The 15,437-nt window shown below is 41.5% G+C and overlaps 1 protein-coding gene across 3 annotated transcripts in view; it reads left to right on the top strand.

The window, feature by feature from the left end:
- LOC113025364 (metal transporter CNNM4-like) overlaps positions 1-15,437 on the top strand; it is a 38,711-nt gene that overhangs the window by 8,680 nt on the left and 14,594 nt on the right. For all 3 annotated transcript variants that reach the window (XR_003272786.1, XM_026173005.1, XM_026173006.1), the window contains exons 2-5: positions 3,635-3,778; positions 4,787-4,921; positions 5,202-5,371; positions 9,165-9,261. Coding sequence is in view for 2 of the 3 variants with exons in the window: in XM_026173005.1 (XP_026028790.1) it covers positions 3,635-3,778; positions 4,787-4,921; positions 5,202-5,371; positions 9,165-9,261 (546 nt within the window). In the remaining variant the exon portion in view is untranslated. The remainder of the gene's footprint in view (positions 1-3,634; positions 3,779-4,786; positions 4,922-5,201; positions 5,372-9,164; positions 9,262-15,437) is intronic.

The following is a 15,437-nucleotide window of genomic DNA, read 5'->3' as shown; positions in this document are numbered from 1 at the left end:
TTCAGTGCTGGTGTCTTGACAGACAGCCACTGGACGATTCTCGACCCAAATTAAAGCCGTTACTGGTGCAGGCTGCAGCCCAATAACCATCAGATGGCATCTGAGACTGAAGGGCTTCAAAAACAAAAAACGTCTTCAAAGGCCTCGTCTCCTTGAACTCCCACAGAACCGACAGTTTGGACTTTGCAAGAGAGCAACAAACATGGGATATTGGAGGTTGAAGAAAGTTTTATTCTCTGACGATAAAATTTTTTACCTTGATGTTCCTGAATGTTACCCACCCCAGCCCGCCACCTCTCACCATGGGGAAATTCCAGACTGAGACAGAGTCCAGCCCCTCTCCAGGAGGCTGGTTCCAGAGCCCAGGCCATGCGTTAAGGTGAGCCCGACTATATCTAGCCGGTACCTCTCAACCTTACACACTAGCTCAGGCTCCTTCCCCACCAGAGAGGTGACATTCCATGTCCCAATAGGTACCGACATGCAAAGCGGAATGCGGCGCGGGTGGTGGCTGAAGCAAAAACTCGGGTCTAGGAGGAGTCCGGAGAGGCCATGGAAAAAGACTTTCAGGCTGCCTTGAAGAGATTCTGGCAAACTGTCAGGCGACTCACTAGGGGAAAGGGGTGTTCTACCTGCACTGTGTATAGTGCGGGTAGAGTGCTGTTGACTTTGACTGAGAAAGTTGTTGGGCGGTGGAAGAAATACTTCGAGAACCTCCGCAATCCCACTGGCTCGTCTTCCGTTGCAGAAGCAGAGTCTGTGGATGAAGGGGATGACCCGCCAATCTCTGGGGGCGAGGTCACTGAGGCAGTTAAACAACTCCTTGGTGGCAGAGCCCCTGGGGTGGACGAGGTCTGCCCAGAGTTCCTGAAGGCTCTGGATGTTGTAGGGCTGTCTTGGTTGACACGTCTCTACAATGTTACGTGGAGATCAGGGGCAGTACCCCTGGACTGGCAGACCGGGGGTAGTGGTCCCCATCTTAAAGAAAGGGGACCGGAGGGTGTGTTCCAACTACAGGGGAATCACACTCCTCAGCCTCCCTGGGAAAGTCTAAGCCAGGGTGCTGGAGAGGAGAGGAGAGTCCGTCCGTTAGTCGAACCTCGGAAACAGGAGGAACAGTGCGGTTTTCGTCCTGTTCGTGGAACACTGGATCAGCTCTTTATCCTCTTGAGGATGCTTGAGGGTGCATGGGAGTTTGCCCAACCAGTCTACATGTGTTTTGCGGACTTGGAAAAGGCATTTGACCGTGTCCCTCGGGGGTCCTGTGGGGGGTGCTCCAGGAGTATGAGGTGTCTGGCCCATTGCTACGGGCCATTCAGTCCTTATACAACAGTTGCAAGAGCTTGGTCCGCATAGACGGCAATAAGTTGACTCGTTCGTGGTGAGTGATGGGCTCTGCCAGGGCTGCCCTTTGTCACCCATTCTGTTCATAATTTTTATGAAATTATAATTTTTATGAACGGAATGTCTAAGTGTAGCCAAGTGGGAGAAGGCTTTCACTTGGGTGGTCTCAGGATTTCATCTCTGCTTTTTGCAGATGATGTGGCTCTGTTGGCTTCATCAGGTGATGGACAGCTTGCCTTGGAACGGTTCGCAGCCGAGTGTGAAGCAGTGGGAATGAGAAACAGCACCTCCAAATTTGAGGCCTTTGTCCTCAGCCGGAAAAGGGTGGAGTGCCCATTCTGGGTCAGGGACGAGTTCCTGCCCCAAGTGAGGGAGTTTAAGTATCTCGGGGTCTTGTTCACGAGTGATGGGAGAAGAGAGAGGGAGATCAACAGACCAATTGGTGCAGCGGCTGCAGTGATGCGCACACTGTACCTGTCCCATGTGGTGAAAAGAGAGCTGAGTGTAAAAGCGAAGCTCTCAATTTACCAGTCGATCTACGCCCCTACCCTCATCTATGGTCACGAGCTGTGGATAGTGACCGAAAGAACGAGATGGCGAATACAAGTAGCGGGAATAGGGTGGCTGGCGAGAAGTTCGTCCATTCGGGAGGGGCTCAGAGTAGAGCTGCTGCTCCTCCATTTCGAAAGGAGCCAGTTGAGGTGGTTTGGGCATCTAACAAGGATGCCTCCTGGCGCCTCCTGGGTGAGGTTTTCCGGGCATGTCCCACCGGGAGGAGGCCCCAGGGCAGACCCAGGACACGCTGGAGAGATTATATCTCTTGGCTGGCCTGGGAACGCCTTGGTGTTCCCCCGGACAAGCTGGAGGAGGTGGCTGGGGAGAGGGAGGTCTGGGCTTCTCTGCTTGGGCTGCTGCCAACGCGACCCTGCCACGGATAAGTGGAAGAAAATGGATGGATGGATGAATGGATGGTCCCGAATGTTTCCAACGTTATTGGCATGACTGGAGGTGTGGAGGTGTGGTCCAAAACTTTTAATCAGCTGTATAGCAGCCTGCTTCAGTGTAAGAGTTGTTTTCAACAAATTGCATGCTCAAAAAATCTTTTTTCTCTCTCCCATTTCTCCTTGCTGCATATTGAGGCTCTACTTGGAACCTTGTTAAGATCCAAGCATGCATAATATGCTTTTTTTCTTTTTGTTGTTGTCATTTTTCGTGTGGTCTTAATCTTTTGATTTGGGCTGTATCATCAGATTTTAATCTACCATGCAATACGAACTGGAAAGTGTATGATGGGCAACTGCTTCGGTTTTCAGTATGAAAATTATCCAAAAGATATTGTCAATGCAGTAAATGCATAACCTGGACATAAAAACACACAACACTTCAGTAAGTCACTGTGCCTGTTTCCTTGCAAAATATAAAGAAGTAATGGGTTGCTCAAGACCTTTTCAAAGCAGATCAGGTGAAAAAGGCTGGGAATGAAACACTGTTTAAAGGTTCACCACTGGAGTTGATGAAACCTATTGAAACAAAATAAATGTTTTCTTGCTGAAAATGGACGTTTCTGTTTCTTTTACTTCATACAAATCAGTGAGCACCATGGAGGCCAAAAGTAGATAGTGCTTCTGCTTCTGCTGGTGTTTGATGACCATGAACTGTGACAGGTTTCCATCCTGCTGACCTGATAATGTTTTTACTTAACTCTTACTGGCAGCCATTGCTCATCATGTTGTATCAGGTTTAGTTGTTTGCACACAGTGCTGCATGCAGTCGGTGCATGTGGGGAGTGTTGTGAGAACAATGCAGAGTCATGAGTGCAATAATGCTTTGTGTCCTCTTGTTATATACCTCTTTCTACTTAGCTTCGTTCTCCTCCTGCCTCTCTCTCTGTCTCACTTCTCTTTATCTCATTCTGGCAGTCCTTCCAACTCTTTTCTCTTCAAAGCTCTTAGCCTAGTCTGGGCTATATTAAGGCATGAGTCTGCCCTCTCATCAGTCAGGATAAATCCACTGACAGATTGAATAGCAGTGTGACTTTTGTAAAACAAAAAAGGATGTTTTCTTGTAGCAGGAGCTAAATCTGTCTAAAGGCTAGATGCTGAAGTTAAAGACGCAGCAGCTGCACTGAAACTCGCTAACTTCTTCTCCTCTGTCGTGTTTGATGCTGCCCCACTTTCATGTTAAATGATTTCTGGAAACATAGGGAATTTAAAATGATGAGAAAAATGATATGCATGTTCTACAGTGCTCTTGTTTCACATAACCTTTAGGTGATCTGTGTCCTCACCAGGTAAATCTCATTTGGCCATCGTCCAGAAGGTGAACAATGAGGGGGAGGGAGATCCTTTCTATGAGGTGCTGGGATTAGTCACCTTAGAGGATGTTATCGAGGAGATCATCAAGTCAGAGATCCTGGATGAATCTGACCTCTACAGTGAGTCAGCTCTTGCTAATTGCTGACTGCAGCACTCACATAAATGTTATAACACATAAACACTCACTCACCGACAAAAGCACTGGTACAGTGATACAGCAGCACATGTACACAGGACCTGTACTTAGAGATGATTGCTGTGTTGTCCTACTCATAATATATATAATTGTATATAATTTAAATGTTAAATAAAATCCCCACAGCCTCCCATGTTAAAGTGTCCAACTTTATGATATTTATATTGTTAATGATCACATTAACATGACTAAGGTCTGAAAAGCTCAACCTTTAATAACTCACATGATGGAGTGTTTTTATGTCCCTAATAATTTGACTTGCTGTAAGTTGCAGACCACAAAAGTTGTTCCTTTAGTTTTAATGAGTATATTTTTAATATTTTATTATTCATTTGCCTGACACGTATTGCTTTGCGTTACACCTGTATAGCTTATGAATTCACCTTGGTAAACAAGCTGACTAGCATTACCTTATAACTTCTCAAAGTCAAAGTAAACTTTATTGTCATCTCTGCTATATACAGTACAGTACAGACGAGGCTCCAGTTCCATTCAGTGCAAAAGACAACAATAAATATAAGAAGAGAAATAAATATACGCTTAGGTACGTAAGGTAAAAGGATCAATAACAATTTAAAATTTACAATTTACAGGTTTAATGATTTAAAGTGACCAGTGTAGCAGCTTGTAAACATGAGATTCTTGAGGGTAGAATTGTCCATAGAGCAGCATCTGCATTACAAAGGCAGTGGTATGTGGAGTGCAATAGAGTCAGTTAGTTAACGGTTTGTGTGGGACACCGTAAAAAAACACTGAAATTGCCGGAGTGCTATCAGCTGGTGCCTGCTCGTGCTGCCTCCTCCTCTTTGACTTTCACCTTTCTAAGTTTAAACTTTTTTGAAATTTTAACAGAGCAAAACATGACTTTTCATTTAATTTCATTCATTTTTACTATTATTTAAACTCCTATTTCTTTTCTTTCTTGCCACAGCTGACAACAGGAACAGGAAGAAGGTGGATCCCAACAAAAGCAAACGCGACTTCTCAGCGTTCAAGCAAGAAGGGGACAGTAAGGTGAAGATCTCTCCTCAGCTCCTACTGGCAGCTCATCGTTTCCTGGCCACAGGTGATATTCACTAGGCAATAATCTTACATTTAGCCAGCACACATTTGTTTCAGTGCCACTGACTATTATCCTCTGCTGAATCACAGCCACTGTCTGTACATGCTATCTTTTAGTATGCAAATTAACAGGGCTTAAACTAATCAGCTGATTTTTATTTATTGACTGTAAAATGCTATAAAGTTATCTACTAAAAACCTCTCAGTCAATAATTAGTCCAAGGCCTGTATTTTCTGCTGTTTTAATTTGATCGTTTACAATGCCTTTTTTTCTCTCCCATTAGAGGTGAGCCTGTTCAGCCCATTCCAGATCACAGAGAAAGTCCTACTGAGGATCCTCAAACATCCGGATGTCATCCAGGAACTAAAGTTTAATGAAAATGATAAACGATCGCCACAGCACTTCCTCTATCAGAGAGGCAAACCTGTCGACTACTTTGTTCTCATTCTGCAGGTAAAAACACATTCATATAGTCTGTAGAAATGGTGACATCACCTATATGATTTGGTGGTAATCAGGAGTATGTCTGGGACTTTTGAAATACTGTTTCACTACCAGTTGGTGAGTAATTGGTGAGTGTTTGCAGACAAATTGTCATGTTCCATACAACCTATTGACAATCTCCTGAACACCAAACACCGTTTTTGATGCAGCACCATAAAATTCTTTATGACCAAGTACACTTTGGTCAAGTTCTCACAACTGGCTGTGGAATAGTCATTTTTTCCCCTAGGGCATAGGTGTCAAACTTTGGCCCGCAGCCTAATTACATTTGGCCCGCGAAGCCATACCAAATTACTATTAGAGCTGGCCTACTGGTATTATACAGCTAGTATATATATTGTTTAGTATTAAGCTTTGCTTGTTCCATATTCAGTTTTTCAGCAAAACGTGTTTTAGTCCATAAGAAAAGATTCATTCTTATATCTGGAGGAATAAATATATTTCAATAAATATTAACATTAGCCCGCGACTTTGTTCCAGTTTTGAATTTTGGCCCACTGTGTATTTGAGTTTGACACCCCTGCCCTAGGGACTGGTGGTTCCCAGCTAGTCTCTATGAGATTTCTGCCCAAGTATGCTAATAAGTTAAAAACACTAAAGTTGCACACCACTCCAAACCTAGCTGACTAACCAAAGATAAAGTGACTGTCATTGCTAACAGAGTCTGATGGCTTTGAAGCTAGAGATAAAGCCTTGAGTTGCGCATTGGTGAAAATATTGCAAAAATATCATACACTTAGACTGATAAAGATCATTTAAGGGGTGACTACAATAACAGTATGTTTTGTGGTTTTACCACTGCTCATTCATCTTAACATCAGTCAGATAATAGGCAAAAATCTGACTCCATGTGACACTTTCACTCATTGCCTGCTTCATTTATATATCAAAAAATAAATGCACAAAGAAATGTAGAAATAAAAAATCAGAAACAATGCATGTGGAGAATGATACAGGCAGAGAAGTACAAAATCAAATGAATGAATACATAGTGTAAGTGTTCACTTCAATTCAATTGTATTCATTTAGCATCAAATCATAGTTATCTTAACGTGCTCATAGTCTCCTCAAACCACTGAAAATGTGAAAGTTTATACATTTGTAAACCAAATGTCAATTAAATTGACACTAAATAAAAAGTACTCTACATTGTATTTTTGGGATTCATGATTTATTCTTTTTTGAGTCTCTTATTGATTTATCGATTCATTTATCTATTTTCATTTTGGCATAGATTTCAAGGGTCATAATGTAGTCAGACTGGATGACGTAGATTGACCTGCTTAATCTGGTGACCAACAGGTTTATCTCTGGTTGTTAGAGTGGTTGGTGGGTGTGTGTGTGTGTGTAGGGGTGATTTGCACACATGCAGGCTCTAAACACCTTTCGAGTCTGTACCTGACTTGTACAGTGTACAACAAAAGTGTGCATGCCCTTAGGAGGGTATTTGGAGAATTGAGTACGAATTCTCTATTTAGTGTTTCAAAGCAAGATGCAGATGAATACACATACGATGGCTGTGTCTGCTGTGCTGAGGCGAAACTGTTGTTAGTTTCTGTAGGCTTTGTTGTCAACACCTGAGGTGTGGATAGAGGGACTCTACATGCTCAGTGTGCAACCTGAGCAGAACTGCTCCCATTCCATCACTTGGCAATGTGTGTGTGTGTGTGTGTGTGTGTGTGTGCACACGTGTCTGTCTTGGTGAGGACCAGTTTGATCCTTATACCTTGGAAAATGTAGATTTTAGCTTGTCTTTATTGACAGACCTCGTGGCGCTGCATTGAGTTTTAGGTTGGAATCAGATCAGTGCAGCATTTATGTTAAAGGTTAAATTAAGGCAGTGTATTATCGGGAGTCCTGAGAGCAAGGAAAGCACAAACGTCTATGTGTTGATTTGTTTGAGGTAAAGAGACACTGAACCCTACACTGGAGTGCCTGCGGCAGGATGTAATATTTATAGGAGGCTAAGGTGTTTCTCTTACATGCCATAAGACCCGACTCGTGGATTTTTCACTGCAGAGGCTCCAGGTCACACATGTATCACATAGACAGTCTGGTTCCTGCAGGTCCTGGAAAGCCTGAAAACCTTTTGAGGTTTTGATTTACTGCCCTGGAGGACAATCCTGGAAATAAGGGAAATAGTAAAATGTCCTGCAAAACAGGGTGTGAGGAAAGATGTTCAGCAACATGATTAAGGTAATATAGCTGGCTGAGAGTATTACTGGAAATGTGATACATTCAAAAGTGCAAAAACATTTGGGCTTTTGCATTGGTAAAGGCAACATGATCCATGTTGCCTTTACCAAATCATGCCAGTTTGGTAAAGGCAACATGGATCATTAAACAACAACCCAAAACAACAACTAATGAAATGCAATGGAAGTAACTCTATTTTACGCCCTTTTAAATTCAGTAAAAGGACTAGATGTTGTACTCCCTGATAATGCATAGCTTTAAATGGCGAGAATCTTGAGGGATGACTGTTATGAGGAAAGGCAGCCCAGAAACGTTACCAGCAGCACACATCGTTGTGTGCCTCAACTTTTGGTCTTTTACCAAGCTAATCTGCCATTGTTTGGGGGGGGGGGATTAGAGATCTGATCTAGGTTATCATATTAAGATTTGGGACACATCATCAGTAATGGACAATCCAAGGAGGTCCTGCCAGGGTTGATCAGGCCCTGCAGTGTGTCACTGGTTTATGTTAAGTTGTTATTTCTCCTATTCTTTCTTCTGTTTATTTTTGTACAGTTTATTTTCTCCTATCTATTCACTGCAACTGAGAAATAATACTTACCTCTTTAGCATTTATGGAGCTTCACTTCTTCAAAGGGATAGAAAAGGTACAAGATAGGAGAGAGCAGAGAGGAGAGCCGGAAGGGGGGCATCCGATCTGGCTTCCCACAGCTGCCCGCTGGATTGGGCTGTACGCTCTACCTCCCTACCGCCTCCCAGAAAAGGGAAGAAGAGCAGAGGGGAGAAGAGCATAATATTTTCTTTTCTCTCGCGGTTAGCTGACTGCTGTAGCTGCCCAAGTGATGTCAGCCCTTTTTAACCATATCCAGTGACTGGTCCTCTCAGCAGTGTTAGCTAGTTCTCTTATAGCCTGCCGTTGCGCCTGTCCTCTGATCCCAATCTCTCTAAGCAGTTTTGCTGTTGTACTGGCAACAAAGTCCGTGCACTCCACTTCCACCGGGTGCACCTTGATCTTCCAGCCTCTGTCCTCTGCCTCAGCTGCCAAGTTGGCATACCACAGCTTCTTATGCTGAAATGCTTCCTCTAAAAAAACATTTTGGATCTTTCAGACTTTATATATTCATAAAAACAAATTGACCATTTCTCATAAACAGTAGACCAAGCCTAGCGTTGCTGACATATTGAGTCAGGATGTAGTGGTTTTAGATCTTAATGTGGTCTGCATGGTAGAAGTGGAGGCTGTGTGGTTACAGAAGCCAGTAAACAGGCTGATGCTAAAGTTGTGCACAAAATTTTCTGCAGGAGTCAGATGTGGTTTTCAAGGAGATGTCTCTGTTATTGTCTGATGGAAAATCTCTTTTGGTCATTAAATGATAGACATATAGAAGACCTTTCCACAAAGATAGTTTTAGCTTAGCAGCCTGGTCCCCATCTAAGCCTTGTGTTACTGAAAATGTTTGGAACGGTCACTTCATCAAAGATTTCCCTAGTTTGTGTTTGTCTCTGTGTTTGTGTATTTACGTTTGCATTCGTATTTGTATTACAGGGACGGGTGGAGGTTGAAGCCGGAAATGAGAACATGAAGTTTGAAACTGGCCCGTTCTCCTACTATGGAGTCATGGCTCTAAGCACACCAACAATGGGTGAGACACACGTATACCAACACATGTGCATTTACATTTGTACCATTTACTGACCCAAATACAAAATTGAAGCTGTGTTCTTCCTATCCCAGACAAACTTGTCAGTTCAGATAAAACTGAAGTCTCCGTGATAGTCACTGGGTTAGAGTGTTATAAGCTGTTTCTGCCCCTGTTCTTTGTGCCAACTTGGAGGTCTTGATATTCGTGTGTTTCAAATATGAGCATAAATGGCTTTGAACTTGTGCAGCACTTCAGTTTCATGGTCTGTAATGGAACAACCTAAGAATAAATTGGGAATTGATAAGAATTTAGCTATTCTGATTCCATCATCCATATCACTTATGTGTTGGCAGTATAATGCAAGTGTTTCTGTTCTTTACACTTTACCATTGCACTCTTGTAAAAATAAAAGTAATCTCCATATCCACACAGTAGACTGGGCCATTAATTTCCTTCTCCAGCACACAAACTGAAACCAACTGACAGACTAAATATTCCAAGGAATTGAATTTCTGGGTTCTCAATTTCCATCATGGAAGGACCGGCCCCTGCATGTTATGCATCACCGGCAGATGGAAGAAGTGGCTGACATCCAGAAATCCTACCAGGGGCTGGACTGAAAGACAGCACAGGAACAAGCTCTAAGTATAAAATCCATAGAGGCTGGAGTCTACCACACCAGGCAAGACCCCAGTTGCAGGCTGTGTAAAGATGCCCCTGAGACACTCCAGCACATCACAGCAGGATGCAAGGATGTTGGCAGGCAGGGCATACGTGGAACGCCATAAACAAGGCGCCGGCATAGTGTACAGGAACATCTGTGTTGAGTATGGCCAGGAAGTCCTGAGGTCAAAAGGGTGGTCGACAATGAGCCATGCTAAGATCCTTTGGGGCTTCCAGAAACAGATGGAAAAAATGGGGGTGGCTAATCAACCAGACATAATAGTGGTGGACAAGCAGAGGAAAACGGCTGTAGTGATACCGAATGACAGCTACATCAAGAAGAAGGAACACGAGAAGTTTGAGAAATACCAAGGCTCAGAGAAGAGCTCGAGAAGATGTGGAGGATGAAGGTAACAGTGGTCCCAGTGTTAATCGGAGCGTGTTATATAGCGCTCACTCCGATGGATGAGCAATTTGGGGTTAGTATCTTGCCCAAGGATATTTGGCATGTAGACTAGGGGAAGCCAGGAATCAAACCACCAACCTTCCGATCAGTGGATGACCTGCTCTACCACCTGAGCTACAGCCACCCCTATATATACCAACTCTTCATGTGAATCAAAAGGAATGCACATTGCAAGAACTAAACACATTTTCTTGGCTCAAAGTTTCTGGGTGATAACTATGCACATAAGAATAATTAGTCACATGTAATTATGTCTGGTACCTTATTTGATAGAGATCTTTATGTTTTCCTGGAGGCTTATGGAAGCTGAAAGTTTAGAATCCCAATTCCCCGATTCCAAAAGAACTTCGATGCTGCTTGAAATATTAAAAAAATAATATTTCCGAAACTCATAAATCTATATTTATGTGTTCGCAAAGATTATGACATGTGGGGAAAAAAGGCAAATGTAAACATGATCCAGATCCTGATTCAAAGCTCATTTAGAATGGATTTAAGCAAAACCAAAAACTGTTTTGCGGTCAATGAATCAAAATCAGAAATTCTTTTGGAAAACATGGATGCAGCATTATTTTGAATTTTGTGCTTCATATGCAGGTAAAACTTTGATTAAATTTGAGTAAAGTTACGCAAGGCTATGTAAAAAATTTCTGAGTTCATGTAAAACTTATTGTCAGATAATGTAAAAGTATAGCAATTAAGGCAAATCTTATTTGGAACTGGCACACAAATCTTTTGAGGAACTTACGTTACCTTGTTGAAAGGTAATGTTTGCAAGGTAACTCTAAAATGTTGTAGAGTTATGTTAAATTTACCATGAAGTTGTGCAAATACATTCCCATGTACAGATCTCTCACTTGGTTTTGGCTCTCACTTCACTATCTCATTACCTTCTTTTATAACTCATAGTAATGTTTTGTGTAGCTTCATCTGTGTAGATTAATTAATTTCAAACTTTCATATAGTGACTTATTTCATATAGTAACCTATATGGGATTTATCAGAGATGTTCCTATCACATTTATCAGCTGTACATTCTTACTGTTCACCTGTTGTGTCACAGGTAATATGGCCTGCAGTTCTCCAGCTGTAGACTCATCTGTGTGCTTCCATAGTGTTGTCTGTTTGCTACAAAGATTTAAATGCATGATGATATTGCTTGGGTTTGAAGCATATCTATCTGACAGATTCCAGTTTGTGTATGTAAATGGGGAGTCTTCTTCAGCAGGGTTTTGTGCTGGGACCAATACTTTTTACATTATACATGCATTCCTTAGACAATACTATTAGGAAACACTGCATAGGTTTTCATTGTTATGCAAATGATACCCAGCTTTATTTATCCATGAAGCCATATGATACAAATCAGCCTGTAAAACTACAGTCACGTCTTAAAGATATAAAAGCCTGGATTGATCTGTTTTTTTGTTTTTTTTAAACTTTTACATTTCAATAAAACGGAGGTTATTGTACTCAGTCCTAGGAATCTTAGAAACACGATGTCTCACTAAATACTTGAGATGACATTACCGTGGCCCATCACTGTGTCAGAAATATGCTGAAAAGCTAGCTTACATTTATTACATCTAGGCTGGACTGTTGTAATTCAGTATTTTCAGGTTGCTTGAAAAACTCCCTTAAAAGCCCCTCAGTTGATCCAGAATGCTGCAGCGAGGGTACTGACAGGGACTACAAAGAGAGAGAATATTTCTCCTACATTAGTGCTCTTCACTGACTCCTTGTTAAAATCAGAATTGAATTTAAAATAATCTTTAGATTCAAAATCTTGAATAATCAGGCCCTGTCATATCTTAAGGACCTCATAATACTTCAGATATATTATATCATATATCATCCTATGAAAGCACTTTGCTCTCAGACCGCTGGCTACTTGTGGTTCCTAGAGCTTTTAAAAGTAGGTAGAGCTTTTAGCTGTAAGGACCCATTTCCACGGAACCATTTCACAATTTGGATTCAGAAGACAGATACCATTAATATTAAACTTAAAACTTTAATTTTAGATAAAGCATATAGTTAGGGTGGGTCATATGACAACAGGCTGAGGCTGCAGTGGGTGCCCATAATACATTTTTATCACTTTTTACTATCTGTGTTTTTATACACCGCTTCTGTATTTATTAATTAGCAGTTAATTGAATTAAACTCTTGCGCTCTCTCTCTCTCTCTCTCTCTCTCTCTCTCTCACTGTACTTTGCCCTCACCCACAACCTGTTCCGATGAATTGCTGCTCCTTTTCCTTCCAAGTGCTTGCTCATAGGGGGGCTGTGTGATTGTAAGCCTTACTTTGAGGCAACAGTTGTTGTGAATTGGGGCTATTTGAATGGAATTGAATTGAATCTCATGTTCCATCCATCCTATAAATTGCGTCTCCTATTGTATCTGGAACCTACGTAGCTTGAATTGGATCTGTAGGAAATTGTCATTTCTGTCATGAGTGTGTCTGTACCCCTGTTAACGAAGGGTTGACAGGAGACCAACATGTTAGACAAGCTGCCCCTGACTCTGCTTGGAGATCAGTTACAATCTGCATGTTATTATTCAAATACAAAAATATGGAAACAGAAGTAGCATTTGCAAGTAAATTAATCAGTTACTCAGTGACTTGTAATCTTAACACATGAGTTTTCTCACACCAAACATATTGGTTAACTTGTGATGTAGAGGAGTTAGAATGTAGTCTATAGAAGCTTTTAATAACTCTTTCAGCATAATATCTGTTTCTTTCTGTAAAACTCACTGCACTCCATCCTGTGCTAAAGTTGCAAGTTGACGCAAAAGAATTATGTAGTAATACAAGTGTTATTGTAGTAGTTATGCATGTATTGCATGATAATGTCAACGTAGTCCTCAAAAGAACTCTAGAAAACTGTTCTAGCTTTACATTTTTTCAGAACTTGTTGAAAATGTCTAAGAAATGAGAAATGGCCAAAATGAAGGCTCTAAAAAAACCAAAAGAAAAACCAATAGTCTGGTGGTATTTTCTGTGGCCAGTTTACAGATTAGCTGATTGTTTCTCCTGAGTTGAACCTCCCAGGCTGTTGAGAGGATTTCTGTTATAGAAGGTTAAAAGGTTAATCCAGCAGTTTAGCACTGCACTTGCCCTGCAGTGACATATTCTGTCCATAAGTGTGTGTCCCTATCCACACCTGCTCTTTTATATGCTTTTTGTTGTAAAGTCATGTTACTGCAGCCTAATTAGAGAAAAAAGCACCTTAAGGTTCGCCTTTTTGAGAAGTTTACCTGAACTTGTGTGGATGAAAGAGAGTCCTTAACACTGAAGCCTGTTTTTCATTGTATAAAGGAAGCATCAAATACATTAACACTTAGACCCGAGCTTTAGTCCAATTAAATGGCGTCCCTTCAGTGCTGTATTACAAGTTTTATGAACTAGGTCATGGGTTCACCATCATTGCTATAAAAACAAGGTATTTTTGATCAGTGTATCACAGGGACAACTAACAAATCATTTAATCTCACTTTTATACCTATGGCCAATTTAATATTCCCGCTTAAGCTAATCTATGCATGTCTTTGGATGGTAAATGAAGGTTGGAGTGCCTGGAGAGAGCACACTGAAATAATTTCCCCTGTATTTTTGTAGGGTCTCTACCTTGGAATAAGCATCTTGAGGCTACTACTGTTGTAATTCGGTGGTGTATAAATACAGTTGAATTGAAACAATTCAACAATTGAAAGCACGGAGAGAACATGCAAACTTGACGAGTTGACGAGTGAATTTGAACACAGAACCTTCTTGCTCTGAGGCAATAGTGCTAATGACTGTGGTTAGCACTGAAAACAGGTTGACTCAATGACTGCAAGATGCTCAGGTCCTATGGTTGCAAAACAAGTCCAAATCATCACTCCTCCACCATACTTGACAGTTGGTATGAGGTATTCGTGCTGGCATGGTGTGTTTGGTTTTGTCCAAACAGTTCACTGTGCACTATGATCAAACATTCCTACTTTGGTCTCATCTGTCTCAAGAATATTGTTCCACGAGTTTTGTGGTTTCTTTAAGTGCAGCTTTGAAAACTGAAGCCATGTTCTTACTCTACTTACCCTCTTAATTCCTGTGGAAGCAAGTAAGGATGTACTTGGTTTTTCACAGGGCTCCACAGAGTCATGTGAACCAAATAGACCAAGTAGATCATAAGAACAAAGTACTTTTTCACATGACTGTAGGTGACAAAAATAAGGAAGCAAGGGATGTTGCCCTATGGAAAGACACCTACAGACTCAAGCTAAGTTTGCAAGCTGACATTAACATGTATTTCAAAGTTTGCAGTGGTACATAAGCTTTTATTAAACTTTGAAACAAATCTGCATAAGGAAAATGAGAATGAAAGATTTGTATTTGGAAAAAAAGATTCAACTTGTCCTCCTTTCTGTAGTTTTCCATGCACACTTGAAATATGCCAGCAGAAAATATACAGTGGGGCAAAAAAGTATTTAGTCAGCCACCGATTGTGCAAGTTCCCCCACTTAAAATGATGACAGAGGTCAGTAATTTGCACCAGAGGTACACTTCAACTGTGAGAGACAGAATGTGAAAAAAAAAATCCATGAATCCACATGGTAGGATTTGTAAAGAATTTATTCGTAAATCAGGGTGGAAAATAAGTATTTGGTCAATAACAAAAATACAACTCAATACTTTGTAACATAACCTTTGTTGGCAATAACAGAGGTCAAACGTTTACTATAGGTCTTTACCAGGTTTGCACACACAGTAGCTGGTACTTTGGCCCATTCCTCCATGCAGATCTTCTCGAGAACAGTGATGTTTTGGGGCTGTCGCCGAGCAACACGGACTTTCAACTCCCGCCACAGATTTTCTATGGGGTTGAGGTCTGGAGACTGGCTAGGCCACTCCAGGACTTTCAAATGCTTCTTACGGAGCCACTCCTTTGTTGCCCGGGCGGTGTGTTTTGGATCATTGTCATGTTGGAAGACCCAGCCTCATTTCATCTTCAAGGTTCTCACTGATGGAAGGAGGTTTTGGCTCAAAATCTCACGATACATG

This window comes from Astatotilapia calliptera, chromosome 7, assembly GCF_900246225.1.
Source record: "Astatotilapia calliptera chromosome 7, fAstCal1.2, whole genome shotgun sequence".
In the NCBI taxonomy this organism is placed as follows: Eukaryota; Metazoa; Chordata; class Actinopteri; order Cichliformes; family Cichlidae; genus Astatotilapia; species Astatotilapia calliptera.
The sequence above is the reverse complement of the archived record's forward strand: the minus strand, read 5'-3'. Positions and strand labels throughout refer to the sequence as shown.